This window comes from Fundulus heteroclitus, chromosome 22, assembly GCF_011125445.2.
Source record: "Fundulus heteroclitus isolate FHET01 chromosome 22, MU-UCD_Fhet_4.1, whole genome shotgun sequence".
NCBI classification, from domain to species: Eukaryota; Metazoa; Chordata; class Actinopteri; order Cyprinodontiformes; family Fundulidae; genus Fundulus; species Fundulus heteroclitus.
Genome location: NC_046382.1, coordinates 21,879,052 through 21,902,923, shown reverse-complemented (window position 1 = coordinate 21,902,923; position 23,872 = coordinate 21,879,052). Strand labels below are relative to the sequence as shown.

General features: G+C 44.0%; 1 protein-coding gene across 4 annotated transcripts in view; it reads right to left on the bottom strand.

Annotated features, from left to right (window-relative positions):
* Window positions 1-881: 881 nt before the first annotated feature.
* The window catches only part of slit1a (slit homolog 1a (Drosophila)), a 110,255-nt gene continuing 87,264 nt past the window's right edge, over window positions 882-23,872 (bottom strand). For 2 of the 4 annotated variants that reach the window (XM_036126791.1, XM_012880471.3), the window contains 22 exons: window positions 22,782-22,926; window positions 22,634-22,708; window positions 22,414-22,557; window positions 22,185-22,328; window positions 21,930-22,096; window positions 19,712-19,844; window positions 18,131-18,199; window positions 17,966-18,037; window positions 17,784-17,855; window positions 12,319-12,390; window positions 9,199-9,362; window positions 8,983-9,107; window positions 8,799-8,896; window positions 8,570-8,709; window positions 7,760-7,853; window positions 7,534-7,671; window positions 7,212-7,440; window positions 6,992-7,122; window positions 6,713-6,906; window positions 5,293-5,581; window positions 4,244-4,455; window positions 882-4,153 (listed from right to left, as the gene is read on the bottom strand). In XM_036126791.1, the coding sequence (XP_035982684.1) occupies window positions 3,915-4,153; window positions 4,244-4,455; window positions 5,293-5,581; window positions 6,713-6,906; window positions 6,992-7,122; window positions 7,212-7,440; window positions 7,534-7,671; window positions 7,760-7,853; window positions 8,570-8,709; window positions 8,799-8,896; window positions 8,983-9,107; window positions 9,199-9,362; window positions 12,319-12,390; window positions 17,784-17,855; window positions 17,966-18,037; window positions 18,131-18,199; window positions 19,712-19,844; window positions 21,930-22,096; window positions 22,185-22,328; window positions 22,414-22,557; window positions 22,634-22,708; window positions 22,782-22,926 (3,146 nt within the window). In that variant the 3' untranslated portion in view covers window positions 882-3,914. The remainder of the gene's footprint in view (window positions 4,154-4,243; window positions 4,456-5,292; window positions 5,582-6,712; window positions 6,907-6,991; window positions 7,123-7,211; window positions 7,441-7,533; window positions 7,672-7,759; window positions 7,854-8,569; window positions 8,710-8,798; window positions 8,897-8,982; window positions 9,108-9,198; window positions 9,363-12,318; window positions 12,391-17,783; window positions 17,856-17,965; window positions 18,038-18,130; window positions 18,200-19,711; window positions 19,845-21,929; window positions 22,097-22,184; window positions 22,329-22,413; window positions 22,558-22,633; window positions 22,709-22,781; window positions 22,927-23,872) is intronic. The other 2 variants (XM_012880473.3, XM_036126793.1) reach the window with 1 other exon arrangement.

The window sequence follows — 23,872 nt, the reverse complement described above, 5'->3', positions numbered from 1 at the left end:
GCAGCTTTTCATATTTTTGTTTGATTGATTTGTTTGATTGATTAAAAGGTGGATTGGTCTTATTATAAGATTAGATTATAAGCGTATATATCTTATAAGACCAATCCACATTTTAATCAATGAAAAATCAATTTGCATTGAGCGATTCCACCACGTCTTAAAAGAAGAATCTGTAGATTTCTGTGTATTTCTCAATGATTACACTTCACTTAAAGAATAATCAACCTTAACGTATCACTAATAGAATAAAAATAAATGTATTTTTTAATCTGCTCACTAACAATTAATCAAAGGGGAAAAAATTAAGCAAAATAAATAAACATGAAGCCAAAATTAAGATGAGCAATGCTTCTTCTGCTCTACACACTAAAAACTGCAGGGAAATTGTAAAATAAGATTTGAGCATTCATAATAGCAATTCAACTGATTAAAATGTAACAATCACAGGGAGCTGATTAGGTTCTAACAGGAAAGTATTTTATCAAGAGTTTGTCAGTCTCTGAGATACTAAAGACATTATTTATGGCCTTGTACATAATTCTAATAACTGCATTATTAGGGAGAAAAAAAGAAACAAAAAGTGATGATAAGATTCAGAACCAGCCTTCATTTATCAAAGTTCTGTTTCAGCACCATCTCATCTAACAGGAATGAAAAGGGTACCTTACGTTAAGTCCAGCACGGCTGTTCTGTCACCTCAGATACAGAACCAGTGTCTTATCTTATTTTCACTTATCTTTGAATTCATAATATATTTAAAAAAATATATATCTTTTTCTGTCAAGGAGATTCCGTCAGTAAAGAGTTAAAAAGCTTGGAGGCTCTGTAAAGTAATAAAAAAAAAAACTAGCCACAAGAAAAATAAAATAACAACATGACCATTTTTAAAAGCACACACATTTTAGGTTTAATTAATGAAAAGAGTGGAAATTTGGTAAACATTTTGTCGGTGGCACTACATACATTCAGCATAATGAAGTTTTTCAGTTCAATCCCCCCCCCTCCCCCATCCCCCCACCATCAGTCCTGCAACATGAAAACAACCACACAGAACCCGACCAGGGATTTCTTTAGCTTCTGCACCATGTTAATACAACCGAGACAGTGTGTTGTTCACAATAACATTTATGTATATAGTTCATTGGATGGAAAATTAAAGGGAAAAAAAAATCTGTTTCTGTTCATATGTCCAGATTATGGAATTACATCATAATATAGCACAAACACCACTAAGATGTCTATGAGGAGGTCTAACGGCACCAGTCCAGTACAGATCAGTGCAAAGGAATGAGAAGAGTCATGAAGAGAAAGTCACATTTAATTCAAAATAATGCACCTTTATGAGGCACAGAGCCTAAAATATTACAGTGACTGCTCATCAGTATGGTTCAACAGATTTTCTGCCATTTTTTTTTTTTTTTATCATACACCACTGGCATCGCGTTAACAGCGTCGGAAACAAAGTTTGCATGGTTAGCAGTATGAACTGGAACCTGTACGATGTGACGCCGTGCTGCAGCCTTTCACTCCACAGTGAGCCGTTCAGAGAAGCACAGCCCCAGACAGAGTCTCTCTCAATGCGTTTCCCTGCATCTTACACTGCAAACTAAATAACAGCTAAAAGTTACCACTTCATGAATAAGCATAGCTCATATTTATCTATACACATTTATACATTCAGGTTTGATGACTGCTCACTAGAATTGGCATCTTTTTCTCTCTCTCTCTCTTTTGTTGTGAGGACAATCAGACCTCAGACTGACAGACAATGAACATGTCCAGGACTTTCTTGTTATTATCTGTCAGTAGCTGGCATGTAACGCTCCTCACAGCTGCCCCTAAAAAAAAAAAAAAAAAAAGATCTAAGGAAGATCCACCTTAACATGATCTGTGTCCACAGAGGCAACTTCATCCCATTTTCTTGTGGCTTGACAGCAGCTTATGATCGGTTGAGCCCAACTTAACTAAAGCGCAAACATAAACACATTGGTTCAAACGTCTCTCAGATTGAAGTGACAAAAAAAAAATGCAGCCCGTCACGCAGAGATGTGGAAACTTTGGAGGATTTTATGTGTGGCGGGTTAATTTCTAAAGTAAATTTGAGGACCTTTCTCACTCTGAGCTCCGACCTCCCATTGTAGCGACGTCTGAGTCCCAGGAGCGATAAACACTGTTGTAGCTCACTATGTAGTGACGTTACAAACACTAGGTGGGTTATTTCCTGCTTTCTAACCAACCAATTAATCATTTTTTAATTTGTGGGGTTTGTCTTTTTTCATTATTTGAAATGACAGCAACACTTATGTTTAGAATAAATAAAAAAAACAAAAAAATAAGCACAGATTCTCATGAATTACGTGTAATATTCACATGGAAGACAACATGTACAATATTTAACAATTGTTCTAGACCAATACTGCCTTTTATATACGCCAAGGCCGACCCGCTGCTGCGCTTTAGGCCAGTTCTAATAATTACTTAGCTGGAGAAGGTGTGATCAACAAATAAAAAACAACTAGGAAACCAACTGAATGCATTTCCGCCAGTCTAAATGCTTCCCAACACAGACGTACTCTTTAACATAGAAAAATACTATACCAAAATGAAATACAAATATATTTATATATATATTAGAATCTGTTAGGCATTACAATATAGAGGGGGGAGAGGGGGGGAAAGGGGCAACTAAAGACGTTAGAATACATCATGTCATGAGACAAATTATAGCAAATTATAACAAAAAGAATTATATAAGGAAATGGGAAAATAAACAAAAACATAATGAGACTCTAAACCTTTTTGTAATAATCTTCATAATAATAAGGAAAAATCTTTACATATTTGTTGGCAAACTCTCCACACATGCAACATTTTGCGGAGGTTTAATACTGCGGGCATCGGCGGGAGCAGGGTCACTCAGCCTCCTGCAAAACATCCCTAACCCTGAGGCGATACATGCTGGGGGCACTGCCTCTGCCGCCGCCGCCACCGCCGCTTTTACTGTATGAACAAAGGGGAAGAGCTGCGCCGCACCGGCCCTCCCACGCTGTGTCGGGATGGTGTGCGTGCCACGCATGCGTGACCGTGTGTTTCACAGAGGTGCATTTAGCCGCCTTTCAGTGCTGCTAGTCCGTGCAGTCTTTATTAGCAGGGGAGTACTATGTCCTGGGAGCTTATGGCAAACGTTTCTCAGCACCTCGTCTCGGAAAACCCACAACACCGCGCCGCTCTGACCGGACGTTCCCTTTTCACCACACGCTCGCTTTGACATCTAGGTGTGAGGACGGACGACGGCATCCTGGTGGGGGAAATGGCCGCACCAGGCTTGGGTGGCGACTTGAACTAAAGCCAAACCGGATCCAACACTGTCCAGGTAACCGAGCCAGGCTCAACTCAAGAGTCAAACAGGTTCTGCACTCTTTTTTTTATCTCTCCGGAGCCAAAATAAACCGCCTTGTCCTTCTTACCTCCGTATAAACTAAAGATGGACGATGTTGGCTGAGCTATTAGAGGCCTCACAGACAGATGGGGTGATCATAAGGGATAGTTTGGGTAGGAGGGATGCCTCACTCTGAATGCAACACCCTACAAAAATCTCTGGACCCCCTTAGAACAATGTTGCAGATACAATGGTTTTATTTTTGTTGTTGTCACTCCTACACTGATGCTCAGGATGTTTGTTTCTGTTTTACTTTAGGTCACACGCCCTCAGACGAGAGAGGAAATGTCCTATTTTACAAACATTGTCCATAATATATAGATAGAGGTTTTATATATATTCTGTATAATCTCTTTCGTTCTTGCTTTCTCTCCTCCACCTTTCAGCAGTTTTCTTCCTTTCTTCCTTCCTTCCTTCCATCCTTGCTTTCCATCGTCTGCTCTGCAGCAGGGGCAGGAAGTGCGAGTGAACGGTGCTACATGCAGCCCACGCAGCCGCACTTGATGGTCTTTTCCACCTCCTCGGTGAAGGACGTTCCGTCGCTGCACTCAAAGGTGTATTTCCGGCGCTTCATCCTCTGGCTGATGCAGCAGCTCCCTGTGTCACAAGCTCCAGTGCACTCCACCCAGGAGACCATGCGGGTGGTTTGGCAGATGGCGTAACCCCGCTGTACCTGGTAGAAGTCTCTCACCGGCTCACCTCGACATTCAGACTCTTAAAAAAAAAAAGGAAAGACAAACTGTTTATGTACTCAGGACACGTCCCAGTTCCTGAAGCGTCTGCTTTGGAGAGTGAAAAACCAACCTGCATCACAGAGTTCCCCCGTGTAGCCGCTTTCGCAGTGACAGTATGCGTCTCCGGTGTCGGAGATCTGGCAGCGGCCGTGTTTGCAGGAGAGGCGGCGGCAGGGGTTGAACAGCTCTCCTTGCTGGTTACAAAGCGCGCCTCTGTAGCCCTCTTCGCACTCGCAGCGGTAAGACTGAGAGTCCAGAGGAATGCACTTTCCATGGACGCATCTGAGAGCAGACAACTCCAGTTAGGTATGATCAGCCGTCATCTGTTCTTTACTGCTGAAGAGATGTCACCAGTGTTCAGTGATGGTAAACAAGGCAATAGTGCTCAATTCGGTGTCTTCCAAAAGGTATTCAAACGCTTTGAACACCTCCACATGTTGTCACTTAACAACCACAGACTAAATGTATTGTTCCGTGTTTATGTGACCGACCCACACAATGTTGGGCATAATGTTAAAGCGATCAGAGGTTTGGTAGAGAAGACTAGTCAACAAACAGCATTGTGATCCCACCCCAGGCAGGCCAGAGACAATGCTTAAAGCAGGGTTAGGTTATAAAACAATATCCAGAGCTTTGGACAAGCTCTGTTCAATCAACTCTGCAAAAAATGAAAAAAAGAGTCACCACTAGAAACCTACCAAGACATGGTGGCAATCTGGTCAAGTGTAGCATTAATCAGAGAAGTGTGCAAGAATGGCCAAGAATGGCCCAATTAAAGTCCAGGTCTAAATCAAATCCAAGAATCTGTGGCTTCAAAAATATATCTTCACAGATGTTCTCCATCCAGCCCAACAAAGCTTAAACTATTTAGCAAAGAATACAAAAAATCTTCTGTCTCCAGATGTATAATACTGGTAGAGGCATGACCCACACGGCTTGAAGCTGCAACTGGGCCACGGTGGCTTTATAATGGTTGAACTCAGGGGTGCTGAATATAAAAAGGAACGCTACCTTTGCAGCTTCCATACATTGAAATTTGCAGGTGTAATGTGAATGGCGAAACAGCTCAATCGATCTTTTATTCATAACACAGAACTAGGTGCTTCTTCCCTAACTTACTTGCTGCCCTGGCAGGGGTTGAGAGCCGGCTGATCACAGTGCGCCCCGCTCCAGCCTGGCTGGCAGTGACACACGGGTCCCTGTAACCCGTCAGGCTGGCAGATGCCATGGACACAGTAGAGCTTCTTGCAGGGCTCGCAGCCTGGCACCACACCGGGCTTCATTTGGGTCTTGGTGAAGTCCTGGAGCTCATTGTTGATGTACAGGTTCTGGATGCAGCCGTGGAAGCTGGAGCCGTTCTGGATCTGCCAGAGACGGAACGTGCCGGAGTGGACATCCACAGGCATGCCTGCAGGAGCAGACAGAGAGACAGGGGTTTAAGTGTGCGAAGAGTTGTACGGTGACTCACAGACAAACAGCAAACACAGGGCTGATATGAGTGTGATGGACAGAGGTTTTCGTTTTCAAACATGTGTGTCACAGTGGCAGCTATGCAGGTACTCTAGATCTTTCAAATTCAACTTCTTAAATGAAACTGGCACCACAGAACACAACATCTTTGAAACTCAGGACAGCAAAAGTAAGAAGAAATGCAAAAAAACATCTCACTGTATGAGTTACGGACAAAACAGTAGATCAAACCAAAGATGCAACCTAAGATTTTGGAGCCACTCCTGAACAAACTCTCATGGCATAAAACAGACCATGGACAGGTTTTTTAGACATATTTGGGTATTTGAGCTCCAAAACGTCAGGAGTGGCTGCATAACCAACCACAAATAAAGACATTTAAACACAATACATTCACACATGAAGGACTGTGTTTGTTAGTTTATATTGTCACACAAAAAGAAGGTGCTCTTTATGCACCAAACAAAAGTATTACCACAATATAGTGTGAGGTTAATTTTGCCTTGCTAACGTATTCATATCACTTGATCTGTTTTCATGTTATCACATTGCAATCACAAAGTCCAGTATGTATTATTGGGTTTTTTGTTGTGATAGACCAACATAAAAAAACACGCTGGTGTGCTTGCTTAACTAATTCCAGTGAATTAAGCAGAATGTTGCATCGGATTTTATTAAAGGCTGCCAAAGGAAACACAAATACATGCCACACTTTTAGATTTACATTTGTAAAATTTTATGAAACAATTCAGAAAGAAGCACTACTTTATATTGGTCTGTCACAAAAGAAATAAAAAAAATAACTACACTGAAGTTTAACGTTCTAATGCTTTATGCCAAAAATAATCCGTCTCAAATGTGTCTGATTTACAGGTTTGTTAATATTTGTTGCGGTTATATGCCTCTCCTAGCAAACACAGTCGAGACTGACACGTGGGATGGTGAGGATGGAGGACAAGGTTTGGATGCGAGCGGTGGGTTGTGCGTCGATGGGAGGGACTGGTTGAGGTGGCGACAAAGCGAAGGGGGAAGGGAGGTGACTGAACAGTAGTGTAGTAGTTAAGAGTGCCTGCAGAGGAGGGAGGTGTGTTCTGGAGAGGGCCCCTACCCCCCACGTATAGTGGCGCCTCTCCGTTGAGGGGCCGCACAGCCCCAAAGCTGTCCATTGTGGTAGGGAGACCCCCATCAATGGACAGGTTCACCATCTGGTCGAAGGTCACCAGCTCCACTGTGTGGAACTGACCATCGTTGATGGTCTCGGTGCTGGCGGAGGGAAAACACAGCCGTTAAACTCCAGGACGGGAGGAGATCGAATACAGAGAGAGCGACGTCGGACGTGGTAGCGTACCTGTATATGGCGTGTCCTGGCTGGCTGCCCGGGTCGTAGCTCACTTTCACGTGGCCTTGGAAGAGCTCCACTGCAATGTGATCGTTGTCTCCATTGTACAGCAGGATCCCATTGTCCTCAGCTGTGGAAACCTGTAGGCGGAGCAGTTTTTTAAACTGGTTGACTGACTTATTCAGACGTCACAAAGGCTGAACTGACTGGAGCGCCCCTCTGTGATTACCTGCAGGGTGATGTTAGCTTGTGGCCAGTTCTCCAGGTCGGACAGCAATAAGTAGGAGTCTCTGTCGACAAAGTTGACGCTGACCAGTTTTTCGCAGCGCGGACCCCCGAACTCTGGAGGACACTGGCAGAGGGCGCGGCCACCTCGCTCCACACAGGGGGCGTTGTTTTGGCAGTCGGCCAGCTCACACAGTGACAGGGGAGATGGGGGAACTTCACACAGCTGGCCGCTACGAAGTCCAAAGATGGGAGAGGTTCTGGGATTATCATGCAAGTGACACGGGTGGGGGAAAAAAAGTGAAGTAAACTGAAGCTCTCCTGACCTATATCCTTCGGGGCAGATGCAGGAATATCCGTTCAGCTCATCCACGCACTGTGCTCCGTTCTGACAGCGATGCTCCCTGCAGTCATCGTAGTTGACACTGCAGTCATCACCAACATACCCAGGAGAACACACACACCTGCAAAACACAGACGTAAATCAGTGTGAAGACGCAGCAGCTCCCCTGCAGGTTTGCCATCAACCGATGAGACAAGGGAAGCACTCACTTGGGTCCAGAGGTGCTGATGAGGCAGGTAGACTGATGTTGGCAGGGGCTTCGCCCTGGAGCACACACGTCGTCCATTTCTTCACACATCTCCCCTGCACAGATACAAGCCATTTTTTAAGTGCTCTATCAAGAGTCTCTCGTTATTCAATGACTATTAATACATGATGTACACACACACACACAAACACACACACGCACTTTTACCAGTGGGGCTTGCATTATTTACATTACATGATCAGATTCATTTCAAGATAGGAAATCTAGAGACCGAGAGCCAGAGTTGTCTTCATGAGTCAAAATCATCCCAGATTTTATGGCGTTAGGCTAAATGTGTGTGGTGTAAACCAGACACCTGAAGGTGGCAGCAACAGGCTGTGCAGTTTGTTGCTTTAAGTAGAAAGACTTGCAAACTCAGAGTACATAAAAAGCTGGAAATCCTCTGCAAATTAATTCATGTGAATAGTATTTTATTTCTTAATTTTATTGATTTACTTTCTGCATGGAGTTTGCATGTTCTCCCTGTGCATGCATGGGTTCTCTCTGGGTACTCCGACTTCCTCCCACAGTCCAAAAACATGACTGTTAGGTTAATTGGTCTCTCTAAATTGTCGATGTCCAGGGTGTACCCTGCCCCTTGCCCAGTGAACGCTGGAGATAGGCACCAGCAACCCAATGAGGGAATAAGCGGGTCAGAAGATGGATGGATGGAACAGAAAAAGACTTAAAATGACCCCTGAAGCTTCTGAATTATTGGTCCAGTCTCTTTTGTTGGATATTACTGCTTGAAACAAACTGTAGATGCACTGACCTGTGTAGTAGGGGGGACAAAAACAAGTGTAGTTGTTGACTCCATCAATGCAGGTCGCCCCGTTCTCACAGTCGTTGTCTTCACAGTCATCGACATTGATTTGGCAAGTCGGGCCCTCAAAGCCCGGCAGACAGGAGCAGCTGTGGATACAGTGCGCATAGATCATGCAGAGCTCTGTATGAAAACCCTTTGTGCCGGCAGTTCTGGATTTACAGTTCGCCTTCCTCACCGGTACTCTCCCTCGTCCTCCTCATTCACTTTGCAGGTTCCTCCATTGGCGCATGGGCTACTCACACAGGCATTCGCAGCCGTCTCACAGTTCTTGCCCTGAAACGGAGAATACAGAGTGAGCCATCTGTCCTGCAGTAGCTTCAGATATTTGATGGTGTGCATTAACATGGTGCTGCTTGTACCTTGAACCCAGGAGGACAGCTGCACCTGTAGATCTCCAATGGGTCATTGTGACAGATGCCGTGATTCAGGCAGGGACTGGACAGGCAGGGGTTACACTTGGCCAGCACCGACGTGTCCACATCGCCTGCAGAGACCCGAAAATATCAATAAATGCATTGTAAATGTGAGGGCTGTTTTTGTGTCAGCTATGTGGTTCAAAAACAACTCAAGCTCACCTGTGCATTCAAATTTCTTGGCAGGCGTGGTGAGGAGCAGCTTGCTCTCCATCCCCTGCGGGCCGGCACAACGCGCGATCCCAGGTTCTTTGTATCCGGTCTTCACCCAGTCAGAGAGCCAGCGCAGGTGGCAGTCACAGTGCAGAGGGTTGGCTCCGATCGCCCTGATATCACACAGAAAAATCACGGTTCAATCCAAGTCCTGCCATGGTGATGTAGTACATCGTATCACCAGCAGGTGTCTCTGTGTCTGCACAGAAAACAAGCCACTAAAACTGTACAAATAAATCTTCTCCAAGAATAAAAGCACTTAATGCCACATTGTGTAATGCATCATCTTCAGCAGGACTGCTCAATTATAAGCAGAGGTGTGAGCAGAAAGCCCTTTTAACCACCTCTGTCGTGGTGGCTGTGAATCAATGGCGCTCTGCCCTCCTGCTGGATGCACAAACACTCCTAAATCGATGCTGTTCCATTACAGAGGAACACAGGCTCATCTTTCAGGCTGGGCCAATAGCTGACACCTGACATCTGCTAACATGAAAGCCACTTGACTGTGACTGCGGATCAATGGCTTCCTCTCCATCCACTCCTCGATCCAAATTTCACACAGCCTTGATTCGTGTCCTCCTCCCACAAAAATGTCTTTGTTTGGTTGCCTGTGTCCTCTCTCTTTCCTCTCCAGGTCTGGGCTTGATTGGTCCATTGATCCCTTACAATCAAGAGAAGATGAGGATATCTCGGCGAGATGCCAAAGGTCAGAGATGTTTGTGTGTGTGTGTTTGTGTGTGTGTGTGTGCGCGTGTGTAGATTTTAACAGCTACACAGCAAACAGAAAATGCCAGACATACATAGCCTAAAGCAGACAGACCGTGTATTTTGCAGAGAGAGGTAGCAGTAGAAGGGCCTGATAGGTGCTTTGAGCACATAGGTGATTACATCTCTCACAGAGAAAGCCAAAGAGGAAAGCCTATTTTAAGCCCAACTATAGCCATTTGGTTACATTTCAGACAACCGATTAGATTAGATCTTTATTGTCATTGTCACATGATCAACGAAATTAAAAGTGCCATCAGTCAGTGCTAGTGAAAAACAAAAAACAAAAAAAAAGAAAGAAATAACTATAATATCTAAAAACATTTACACACAGCATAAGAAATAAAACAAATAAGTGATAGCTGTATGATGAATGAATACAGCCTACACATCCACTTTCTTACACACGTCAATGTCAATTTATGGGCTGTTTTTGAGTGTATTAAGTTTTCTTATAGCTGTAGGATAAAAAAAAGGTCTCTGTATCGATTAGTTCTTGCTCTTATTGCTCTGTACCGTCTACCTGACTGCAACCGTGCAAACAGAGACCGCCTAGGGTGAGAAGTGTCTTTATAATATTTTGTGCTTTTATAAGACAGCGGTCGTTTGTGTAAGTCCTCCAGTGAGAGGAGAGGGCAGCTGATCATTTTTCAGGCTGTATTCACAACTCTTGCTGCTGGTAAACCATACACAGATACAGCATGTTAGCATGCTCTCTATGAAGCACCTGTAAAAGGACAGCAGAACTTTTTTTTTTTTTTTTGCTTAATATTGCTCTTCCTGAGAACCCTCAGGAAGTACAGGCTTTGCTGGGCCTTTTTTGTCAGCTCATAGGCATTCATGCTCCACGTGAGGCCCTGCTCAGTGTGGACCCCCAGGAGACGGAAATCAGCCACCCTCTGCACACAGTAGTGGTGTAATGTCCGTTTTTCTTTCTTCCTGTAGTCTATTACGAGCTCTTTTGTCTTTGAGGTGTTAAGGAGCAGGTTGTTTGTGCAGCATCACACTGACAGCCTCTCCACCTCACCCCTGTAGGTGGACTCATCGCCTGAGATGTGCCCCACCACTGCGGTATCATCAATAAACTTGACAATGGTGTTACTGTGGTGGGCAGAGGTGCAGCCGTGTGTGTACAGGGAATAGAGCAGGGGGCTCAGCACACAGCCCTGTGGAGAGCCAGTACTGAGGCTGAGAGCAGTGGATGTGTGTTTCTCCACCATAACGCTCTGCGGTTGTCCGGTCAGAAAGCTCATGATCCACATGCAGGTGGAGTGAGGGAGACCCAGGTCCCCTAGTTTGCCCTCCAGTCTGTGAGGGAGGACGGTATTAAAAGTGGAGCTGTAGTCCACAAATAACATCCGTAAATGGGGTTCAGAGCTGCATGGAGGGCTGGGGTTATGGTGTTCTCTGTGGATCTGTTGACTCTCTAGGCAAACTGGTAGGGATCAAAGCCAGGAGGTAGAAGTGCTGGGATGTGACCCCGGACCGGTTTTTCAAAACACTTCATCACCACAGGGGTGAGCGCCACTGGCCGGTAATCCTTAAGGCTTGAGATGAGAGGTTTCTTGGGTAAGGGGACAATGGTGGAGGATTTCAGGCAGGATGGGACAGTGGGCGGGGCCAAGGACTGGTTAAAGATCCTGGTAAAGACATCAGCTAGCTGACTGGCGCAGTCCTTCAAGCACACATCCAGGGACGCCGTTAGGTCCAGCAGCCTTCTTTGGGTTGCTGCAGTGTGCGCCTCACTTTATGTTCCTCTACAAAGAAGGTTGCAGTTTTGTGGGTCATTTGGTGTGATGTGGCTGCCTCTGTTGGTTTCACCTCGAAGCGGGCAAAACAGAGGTTCAGCTCCTCTGCCAGCGAGGCGTTGCCTTCTGCAGCTGCAAGGTTGGCCCTGTAGTTGGTGAGATGCCGGATTCCCTGCCACACCTGCCTGCTGTTGTTGCTGTCCAGATAGCCCTCAAGTCTCCCCCTGGACTAAGATCTACAGTGTCCGCCAAAAACAGCCACACCCTTTAAACGTTCTCACGTTTTGTCCCTTTACAAAGAGTGCATCATTCAAAAATGGAGTACAGCACAACTGCAAACCAACCAAGGTTGTTTACCTAACCTAACAGAGTGGGAAAGGAGAGCAATAATGAGAAATGGAGCCATGAGGACCATGGGAATTCTGGAGGAGCTGCAGACATCTACAGCTCAGGTGGAAGAAACTGTTGGCAGAACAACTATAAGAGGCGCAATCCACAAATCTAATCTCTATGGAAGAGTTGCAAGGAAAAAGCCTGGAGGATTGTCAACACTTACAAATGGGAGAGGGAGGTCACATCATTGAAGATGCCATCTGGAAGCTCTGAGATTTCATTACCATGAAGTGACCTGAAAACAAAAAAGACAGTTGTCAAAGAATATAAAGGAATAAAATGCTTTTCTGAAAATAAAAACAGAAATCATTCCAGCTTTTAAAAAAACTCAAATCCATTTTTTTAACGCGATTTCATCCTTTCAGGATTAAATAGTTGCTGCAAAAAAACAAAACAAAAAAAACACAAATATAGGAGGAAAAATAAATAACCTGGAACCTGTTTTGGCGCACTCTTAGGCTTTGTTTTCCAAGAAATCAAACCAGAAATGTCAGGAAAAAACCTTGAGGGAGATTCCACTGTTGTGTGTTGGTGTGCTGCTGGTTCGTATTTCTGGCAGAGCTTTGTGCAGCTGGCAAAAATATGAGGCTCTGAGAGTCTGGACCAGCCGGGTGTCAAGTTTCTTTGGGTGTTTGGCTGGCAGAGGCACACTCAGAGGAGGAGGTGGGGGGGTAACCGTTCCAACACATGAAGGACAGTAAAAATGATCAAGATAATGTGCAGATCTTAGGGGATTTTGTAGTAATATGCTTGCATATTTGAACAAATGCAAGTGTGCATGCTTTTTTATGCATCTACCCTGTGTTTCTTGTCATTTCACCAACACAATCGAGGGTGACAAGCCTTCCGGGCTTAATGGTCCGATGATTGATGACAGCCATAATCTAACAGGTCATTACCACCTCAGCTGACCACAAGCTTATGTTACCAACGATCAGTCCACACTAACAATACATGGCACATCTGGGTTCCTGAATGGAGAGATTTGTTGTGTGAACAGTTTCCGAATTGCGACTTCCTGCTTTGTTTGATGTCTCAAGTAGAGCTGCGCTGTGGAGGATCTGGATGAAAGTTTGCCAGTGTAAATACACAGGGTACTAGAGGGAAAATATATGGTGTAACAAGTATGAGTCAACATGTTTATTAGCCTGTGTGCCGTAGAGAATGCTTATTAGTGCAAGGCGAGTGGGTGGTTTGTTGTATTCAGAGGGTACTGAGGCCATGAAGTGAGCAGTGTGGCAACCAGGAGAAACCTGGAGGGAAATAGGAGCCGGGGAGGCTCCAGGAAGCAACCTGAGCTGCTGCTAAATTTCCTTTTTGCTTTTATTTTCCATATCACAGTCAGTCTACACTCCCTGGTACACACGGTCCCGTTATTGGTTTGAAGATTTCAACAAATATACTTGGAAATGTTACATCAGTAATTCCTAAAGTTTGACGTCTAATTAACGGGCCGCCAGAGATAGCGCCTTTTGCTGCACACTGCAGGTCAGCTTCCCAGGTTGACCACTAAAATGTGTGTGCAACTGCAGCAAAGCCGTCACAGGCCGGCCACTCAATGCAATTTAAGTATCTGAACGTTTGAACGTGAAGTTCAAACCTAGCGTCAGAATGGTGAAGAGAGTGGATTCAGGTGAGCTGGAAAACGATTGAATTGTTGCCTCAGTTTCCTGTTCTGAAACTCTCTGGCAGCAACAGTCAGATTTCAGCAGCAACATGCTGAAACTTGCTGCAATTAACTGTGATTTTTTTTTCAAGCTGTATGTCAACAACATTTCGTTCTGTACGCACTGTGCATAAAAAATGACAATAAAGTGGTCTAAGTCCAAGTCTAAGATGGTAGATGGTGTAAACAGCACAAAAGCGTCGATCATCCTGCCTTTTATCAATGCTACAGGATAATAGTGTGATGGTGGCAAAGGGGGATCCTTGTTACCACATAAGTATAGTTTAAACAATACAGCCTATGCAAGTTTTATCGTCCTCTATGTCCACCTCCAACCACAATGCTCCTATTGTCTGATGGCTACTTGCATCAGGTTTTTCACAAAGCTCAAATCATGTCAAACTGGTTTCTGGAAAACAAAAAACGAGTTCACCAAACTCAAATGGCCTCGACATTTAACAGATTCCAATCCAACAGAACACCTTTTAGAAAGCGTTGGACCCAGCGATTAGCATTTGGGAAATGTAGTCAACAACTAAGCAGCAGCTGAAAGACGCTATCATGTCAATACTGGAAACATCTCAGGAAAGTTTTAGACACCTTGTTGAATCTATGCTGCAATGAATGGAGACATTTTTGGAGGCAAAGGGAACCCTGGACCAGAGAGGGATCACCACACCTGTGATAACACATTTTCTTTTCAGCATTAAATATAATGTTCACTTTACTGTTTAAAACAAAGCAGTTAGAACATGTTGCACGTTTTGGTGGTAAATGTTCATGTAAATCAGCAATTCTGTCCAACTGTGCTGTCTGATCAAGGTTATCGTTCTGCTTCTTTTCTTAACTCCATTCTGTCTTCTCAGCAGGTACCATTTCCAGGACGATACAGTTGATTCTAATTATTTCTCAACTTTCTAACATGCTTGTTCACTCGCTGCCACTTACTGACTTGTGACCATGTGTATCCCTTGAGCTGCGTGGTTCTCACCTCCGCTGGGTCAATTTGTCCCAGACTTTACTTTCTGCTCTGGTTTTTGTTCTTATTATCGCACTCTTTCATATCACTGTGCCACTCTAGCCGTCTATGGCCACGCCCTGGCGCTGTTTCATCTCACACACCTCACACCTAACACCCAGCAGGCCAATTAGCAGCTTATTAATCTGTAGCACAAACCGCAACCATCACACACACACATACACACACATACACGCTTTTAATCAGTCTAACCCCAATGACACCACATCTACGCCAGGCTCTGACCACAGGTCTGTTTGAAGAACGGAGCGTTAATGATTCTTCTCCTATTTTACTGCCGCGTGAAGTCAAAGGTGCAGCTTTATGAAGGCTTTGGCACCCCGGCATGTGCGAGTACACGCGAGCGCGTCCTGCTCGTAGCCAACTTTGGCGTCTTGTTGCGGTTTCGAAGAAGCTATCCAATGTTGACCTTTGAACCCTTTATGGGGTCTTAAAATGGAAACCATTAAAAGGTCCTCATTGTTCGTACGTATTGCATTAGCTACACCCCAAAGTCTTGCTTAGTAAAAAAAAGAAAAAAGACAGAAACACAGACGTGGCACCAACGGACATTTAATAGGAGGCTCATGATTGAGACATCAAAGTTTTCTGCTTCATTTGGACTCCCGTCTCACCGACTGAGACTCCGAAGTAGACTAGACGGAGTGTGTGTGTGTGCGTACGTCTGACTTTGTGTGTGTCGCTGAGCCTGCGCGGTGTGTGTGGGTGGGAGGGCCTCACATGGCGTCTCGCGCGCTCGCTCCAGGACTATTTCAGAGGCAGAGGTGGCGTGAGTAAGTGCAGAAATAACGGACGCAGCTTCATTAGAGATCAAAAGAGGAATGCTCAGGGTGGCAAGGCGGCATCGACTAATGATGGCCGAGCTTCCCTCTCGTTCACTCACTGAAACGGCCTTTATGCTTTGTGTCTCATTATGATACGGAGCTTTATTTGAATCCTGCCGTAAAAAAAAGAGGCTTTGTTGAAGCTTTGTTGTCGGTAATAAAAAAGTGTGCCTGCTATGAGCACACATGGAACGCTAAGAAGTCAACTCCCCCCCCCCCCCACACACACACACACACACACACACTAACGGGCTCGAAGTCTACAGATCACAAGCATGAGGACTATTTAAGCAGACATCAACATATAAACACAAATTCATACAGAGTTTCATAAAGACGGCCGCGGGGGCCTGGTCGCAATTTCTCCTCAAAGAAGCGAACGGCAGATTGGAGTCAGGAGGGCCGCTGCGTTGTGCAGCTGCTGTATCTTTGGATGCACTTCCAAACACTGGTTTAATTTCGTCATCGTTCTGTCCAACTCATTTACTTTCTGCTCTGCAGTTATTTAGCAGCCCATGGTCACTGAGAGTGCACAAAGACCTTGTGACTTCATAAAAGTCCCGAGACAGAGTTGGATGCATTACAGTTACCAGGCTAAAAGAAAGAAAAAAAAAACTCTCCTGTAATCAGTGTCAGGGTGATTTTGTACAGTGGGGGTGAATGCTTGGCCCTCATGGTAAGGTATTGATGAGCACGGGCCGCTAAGAGGCAAATAGGCAGGCTGGGGAAGATGTCTGAGAAGGAGGCATGACTGGGAGTAGAAATCGGAACAAGAACCTGGCTGCTACCCCCAGAGCTGCCATTTGAAGAGAGAAAATAGGTCGGAGTGTGTGAGAGTGTGTGTGTGGGTGAATGAATTCAAAAGCTGTCAGAAGTGTTTAGACAGATTCAGTCCTCAGGAGTCAATCAAAGATTCTCTGGATCTGCACAACCATTGCTGAAGTCAGCAGGCGCTTGAAAAATCTCCTCCTTAATGACTTGTTTGACCTAAAAGTGTTTCCTGTCTGCTTTTTGAGCCTTTTATCTTTTTTTTTTTTTTTTTCCTACAACCTCAGTTGTTTACACCGATGCATTTGATCGGAGCTAAGCAGGCCCACAGAAAATATCTGGGACCTAAGATTACAAAGATTTCTTCATGCAAAGAAGAAAGAAAAACACAGTTAAAATTAGATTGTGAAAAATAAAACTGAATACAGCAAATATATTCATAATGCTTGACCTTTCCCGTAATTTGTCTCTGTATAACCATAAAGCTCAGTGGGTAACATTTGGATTTTATGCGACAGGCCAACATAAAATGTGGGATTAATTTTTATTTAAACCCTTTTTTCTGATATTCCTAAAATAAAGTCAGTGAACCCAGTTACTAAATAGATTTAAATTGTGTGTAATTCAATCTAAGTACAGAAAAAGCTGTTCTGTAAAAAACACAGAGGTATGTTAGAGAATACTATTGAACAACCAGCATCATTAAGACTAAAGAACGCTGGTAAGATGAGACCAAAATGATTATTTCTGCCATACATGCAAAATATAGTGTGGGGAAAAATAAGCTGCACACAGCCCTGAATATGCCACTCCTATTTTAAAACATGGTGGAGGCAGCATCATGCTGTGGGGATGCTTTTCTTCAGCATAGACAAAGAAGTTGCGTCTGAGTCAAAGTACAAATGGCTGGAGGTAAATGCAGGAGGACTCAGGAAGAAAATCTGTTGGAGGATTGAAAATATTTAAGACTGAGGCTGAAGTTCACCTTTCTAGCAGGACGACAACACTAAACTCACTGCTGAGGCTACAGTTGATTAGTATAAACAGACACATACATCTGAATGTTAACAGGGCTTTGTTTTTAAAAGCCATGCATCCTTTATTTGATGCTGTCCAGATACGTGCTGCTTGGTGTTTTGGTCTATCACATCACATCCCAACACAGTTTGTCGAAGCCTGGGCTTCTAAAGTAACAAATCGTGGAAAAAAAACTTCAAGCGGTCTGAACACTTTTGCAAGGCAGTGTGCATACAGATCAGTATGTCATACATTCCACAGAATATACACAACATGCAGATGAAATATTGAAAGTCATCTATAAATAAACTCACAGCAGTCGCAGTGAGTGCAGGCCACTGAAAGCCATTTTGGGTATGCAGCGCAGGGAGTTGTAGCTCAGGATTCTGAAGATTGAAAAATCATTTCACATATGTCAGAAAAGCCTTTTGCTCCTTTAAACTTTTAAAACCAATATCAGACACTAGCTCTTTGATTCTGACAGCTCGGGACTTACAGAGTGGTCAGTTGGCTCATGTTTGCAAAGGATGAGTTGGTCAGAGAGTTAATTTTGTTGTTGCTCAGGTCACTTAAAGGGAAATTCAGAAAAAAAAAAAATCAACATGATGATTATGATGGTCTGGGCAGCTTTTAAAGAATAGGAAAGTAGAATGAAGCTTACACCAGCTGTAGGAATTTGAAGGAAGACAGTTCCTTGGGAACAACACTGAACTGGTTGCCATCAAGGTACCTAAAGAAGGAGACACAAGGGTTTTCATCTCAGTGGAATCCAGTCTAGCTTATTTACATATATAGCACAGATTCACAACAAACAGCTCAACAAAATAAGCAGATTTGATTTATTTACTGAAATATACAGGCAGATTTGTATTCAATTACATAGATTCCTATCAGGTCCTTGTTATGAAACAATGCAGCCAAATTCAGTGTATGAGCAGCAATCCCTCCTCCTGAACAAGCACATTTGCCATAAAAAAAGAGCTCAAAATAAATAAAGTTTGCAGTCTTCATAATGTATCCGGTGTATCACTTACCTATCAACATATTTGCATCAACAAATGTTTGATAGTATTTAAACTGATTAGGTGCATCTGATGCAGGACAATCATCTATTTTGGAATATTTATTCCTGTTAACATCAGGATATCACTTTCATAAACGCTGGAAGTCATTTAATCCCATGTTGGACGAGAAGCAGCAGAATATTGCACTTTGTATGCACCTTAGGTGAGCCTTCCCAGTTTTAATTTAGGGGGTGTATTTTCTTTAAGCATAAACTGGGAAATTAAAGTAATGATGAACCTGTCACTGGATCCCAGCCCTTCTTAAAGTGATTGCAATACAAAGACTGGAGCATGTGATAACAGTTTGGGCCACCAAAGTCAACATTATGCCTGCAGGAAGGCAATCAGCCCTCTGACTGCTAACACAACGTCCTACACATAGACTGTCACGTTGATAAATGGCTCATTTGAGGGCAGCCCCCGCCGAGCAGAACTCCAGGTTCCTGCTATTGTTGTTGACTGCACAGAAGGTGGGAAGGGCAGCGGCTGGAGAGGGAGTGGGGGGGGGGGGGGCGCAGCTAGCCGGCTTTTGGGTTCAGAGAGGTAATGACAGGTAATGATAGTGCAGAGGACACTTGGGATAATGACGGAGTAGCAAACTCTCCAGATGACAAGATGAAAGCCCAGAACAGAAGAGTACACCTGGTCACACCTGCTGGGACAATGACAGGCCTTAAGGCTTGCCCAGCGTGTGTGTGCATCACAAGAACCAAATGAGGCGGTATTGGAAAGTTCCAGACCTGTTCCATTCCCTCCCCTCTCCATTGAAAACTGCTCATTAAAATGTCCCGTTGCTCCCCTTTGCACCCTTGGACAGGCTTCTGGCCTAATCACAAATATGCACACACACACACACATACACACACACATGCACACACTCTATCACACATCCTTGGCTCGGAGTGTGAGAGTGACATCAGTGCCCTGAGGGCAGCAAGGAACACAGAAGAAGACAAAGAATGTCTGGGAGAATTACCGAAGGGTTTATTGACTCTTTTCCTCTCCTCTAAGTGAGGAGATGTTATTCTTTTTTTTTTACCTTTCACTAGTTCTTCAAGTCTCAAAACGTTCTTGTTGCTGTTTTTCACATGATCTCAGTCAGGTTTAGAGGGGGGAACAACAGAAGAAGAAGACCTGAAGTCAAAGAACTACAGATGAATCAATGCCAAGGCACTTACAGTTCAGTCACATTCCTGGGGATGCCTTTGGGTAGTGTGTGGAGATGCTTGTTGCTGCAGCGCACCACCGTCTCTAGGCAAGTACACTCGCTGGGACACTGGGGTCGAGGAACACAGCTTGACTCCTCTTGGCCTGGTAAAAACAGGACGTGTGGGGGGGGGGGGGGGGGGGGGGGTAGTGAGTCAAAGCAAAAGGGGTGCCCATACATGTGCACTTCATTTAAAGCAAAATCTCAGACCATTAGAGTATTTGTATCCACTCAGCTATTCTCAGTAACAAAACCTTAGAATAATATTACGCTAGGCCCAAGTATTTGCAAACGTTTGCTGTCACGCTTTGTATTCTTGTAAAAGATGTGTAAAGAGCAAACCTTAAATAAACCCATCTTTTATTCAAGTAGACTCATTTGTCAAAACCTAGAAAACCTGAGTATATTTATTCAGTGAGGGAAGTTTTTTTTTGTTTCCAATAAAATCCTTGATCTCACAACTAACGGTGCCTTTAATGATCCCTTCGAAATAAATGTAGCTGAAGCAGTCCAACTAATACATTATTAGGTCAATCAGACAGAAAATGTCATTTAAGAAGTTCATAACGTTCTGTATCCCTGACATTGAGAGCAATTTTTATTTATTTATATATATTTTTACTACGTAAACTGGAAGGGGAGCCACATTTATTCTGCCTCCACACATGGTTAAGATGATAGTAATGCAGGTAAAAAAATCTCCAGAGCTCTGCATTATGGAAATGGAGCAAAGATGGACATTTTCGGGTCACCAGGTTTCTATTATACACCAACTGGTTCCTTGGGAAAGATGCCATAAAAAGCATTGTTTGCCCATCCTGAGCTAAAGTAATTTTTTGTAGTTTGCTAAATTGGAACCTTGTGCATTGCAAACTAAGTTTTTTAAATGTATTTTTGGCATTAAACACACCAGGTTTGATGGGAATGACACAAAGGATAAATAACTGGAAAAGCACCGCATGGCCCCTGTTCAGTATGGTGGATTATCTGTCATGATGTGGGCCTGTTTCTCTTCCTAATGGCCTGGAAACATGTTAAAGTGCATGACAACATGAATACCTGGACATTTTAAATGAAGTTCTGGTAGAGGCTGCCAAGAAAAACTAAACTTATTGCCAAATCAAAAAAGACATATAGTTCCCCAGATACAAAATCAGCCATCTTTCAAGGCCAACTCCATCTTCAGACCTAAATCCCATAGAAAAAAAAAAAAAAAACAACTATGGATGAGCTGAAAAGGAGAGAGCGCAAGTGAAGACCTAGCACTGTGTATGATCTAAACTGATCGTTAAAAGAGAAATGGTATGTTCCAGCCTTGTAAAATTTTATAGCAGAAAATGTGTGCTTTCCATTCAGGAAAAGGTGGCTGTGCAAAATATTAAAAACAGGCTTGTAAATAATTGTGCCACCACTTATTTTGTTAAAAACAATTATTTTAAATAAAAGTAGCTTACGTAACTAACAAAAAAAAAAAAAAAAAATCATTGCACTCAAAATAAAGGTTAGACTTTACAACACTTTTCAGTGTGCCGTTATACAGTTGCAATAAAAGATGAGTTCATCTTAAGCCTCTTTACACATTTTTTTTGTAGCCGAGGACCATTAAAGTGGATGACACTGTAGCTGAAAAGCCCCAACACAGAAAATATATCAATGTCCAAAATGGTGAAGCCACAAAAGAAAGTGAAAAAAAAGTAAGACAGAACAGGGGATGGAGGACTACCTAACGGGATATCGACAAACAGGAGCAAAGAATGGAAGCTGCCCGAGGCCCAAAGACGAGCCTAGCAGTCATTCAGGTGCAAATAGGCTGACTCGTCAATAAGACAAACAGCTCAATATTATAACTGCACTCAGGCCTGCATCGACCAGCAGCTTAGGAACTGCTGAACAGCAATCTGCTCTGCAAACAAAAGACCCGCACAATAGCGGCCATTATTCAGGGTGATCTCAGACACAGTCGGCGGGTCTTGTTCAGAACGTACTGCGGCAAGTGGAGCGATGATAAAATCTTTAAGTCGAACCAAGAAGCTAGTTACACACGTGACGAAGGATATGTATGAAACTGCCGACGCGTATCTCCCATCAATAAGAAAAAAAAAAAAATTCCATTTAAAGTGTAACAGCCTCTTCTCTTTTCTGAATGATGGCTTACAGAAAAGGAAGTTAACTCAGAGCGCGGCACCAACCTTCCTCGCAGCGAAAATCCGGCAGCGCTACATCCTGCAGGGGGATCTCCTTCAGGAAGGCCGGGCGCTGGCAGCGAGGGTTACCCGTCACAATCTTCCTGCTCCTCAGCCAGTCGCCGAGCCACGCCAGCCGGCAGTCGCAGTTGAAGGAGTTGGCCAAGAGGTTTCTGTAAAATCGGCCGGGGCGACAGGGGTTCAGAGCAATGAAATCAGAAAAGAAGGAGAGACAGGCGTGTATATGCCAAAGAGCCTTACAGAGTAGAGAGAGTCTGCAGCGTGTCAAACGCTCCAGGAGTAATGGTGGTCAGGTGGTTGTCGTACAGAGACAGCAGACGGACGTTGTGAAGCCCCGTGAAGCTGTCGTTGTGGACGCAGCTGATTTTGTTGTTCCGCAGCATCCTACAAATGCAACAAAGGCATAAACACATGAGCGGTTTTCATGGATTCCGGAGAGTTTGATTTCACATGGCCGTGCGGCACTCACATCATGCGCAGTCCCTCGAGGCCTCGGAACATCCCGCTGCGAACCGAGTCGATTTGATTGGCTGTGAGGTGGAGCTCAATGACAGAGGATGCACCTTCAAAAGCCCCGTCCTCGATCTCTGTGATCTTGTTGTTACTCAGGTTACTGCGGTTAAAGAGGTCTGCGTTAAAATCACACGTGCCGTTTAGAGGACGAGGTTATGTTAAAACGGTTTACTCACATTTTCTTCAGATGGGAAAGGTTCTTAAAGACTCCAGTTGCCTCAAGGCTGGTGATCTCGTTATTGTTAAGGCGGCTAGAGAGGATGAGACAAAAGTGTTTAAAAATGGCAACATTAGTGAGACACAAGTGTAACAAAGATTCCTTACAGTTCAGCTGTGGACGCAGGGATGTGCTCGGGGATCTTGGTAAGTTTCAGGTTGGAGCAGTCCACCACGTTAGACTCACAGCGACACTTGGGAGGACACACGGGATCAGTGTTGCAGGCGTTATTGAGACGGGTGTCTTCTGTACCTGAAGGGAACGAAACACAGACACTCACTTAACCTCGCTGGATAATTCGTGGGGCATTTTTGTTCAGTTGCTTTGCTCAAACAAACAGCGGATCAGCCAATCATATGGCAGCGGTTCAATGCATTCAGGGATCTTGATCTGCTATGTAATGGATTTGCAACCAGTCCCTCCTGCAGGATGGCAAATCTCAACACGCAACTCGTCAGGCTTCGATGCAAATAGGCAACAGGACATTGACAGACTCCAAAAAAAGTTGCCTGGTCTGATAAATCTTGACTTTTATCGCCAGCATTCAGATGACATTAGCGACATGAAAGCATAGATACGTCCTGATATGTATCAAGTTTTAAAGTTGTTGGTGTTGTAGTGGTGTTTTTTTTTTTTTGGGATACTTTGGGCTTCTTTGTACAAACTGGGCATCTTTTATTTTATTTTATTTTTTTCCCAGTGTCCTGTGTAGCAATGTGGCAATAAGAATTGTTGTGGTAATGCCAAATAGAGCTCTACAGATTTTACTTTCACAAGTGGAGCAGTCAGCTTTCGCCATAGTGCTCCGCTTGATTCATGCATGTAAATAGTTTTATTGTGATTCATGCAAGGAGTATTTCAAATTATGTGAACACTACAATGGAAAAGTAGGAGAGTAACTGGGCATCATTTAAAGGCCATGTTGTCGCTGACCATGTTCATCCCTTCGTAACCACAAGAAGCTATGACACCAAAAAAGGAAGGCAGGGCAGTAAATTCGAGTTTAGCGAGGTGTAACTAACAGAGTGGCTGGTTGAGTATACAACTTAATAACCCTTTACATATCTGCTTTTCTTTCCCTTTAAATGTTTGGTCACATCCTCACTCCCTTCGTACATTGTCCTTTTGTGACCTAGGACGGGGTCTCCTGAGCACCAGGAGTCTTTAAGGAGATCCGGCAGTATGTCTTCTTCCGCAG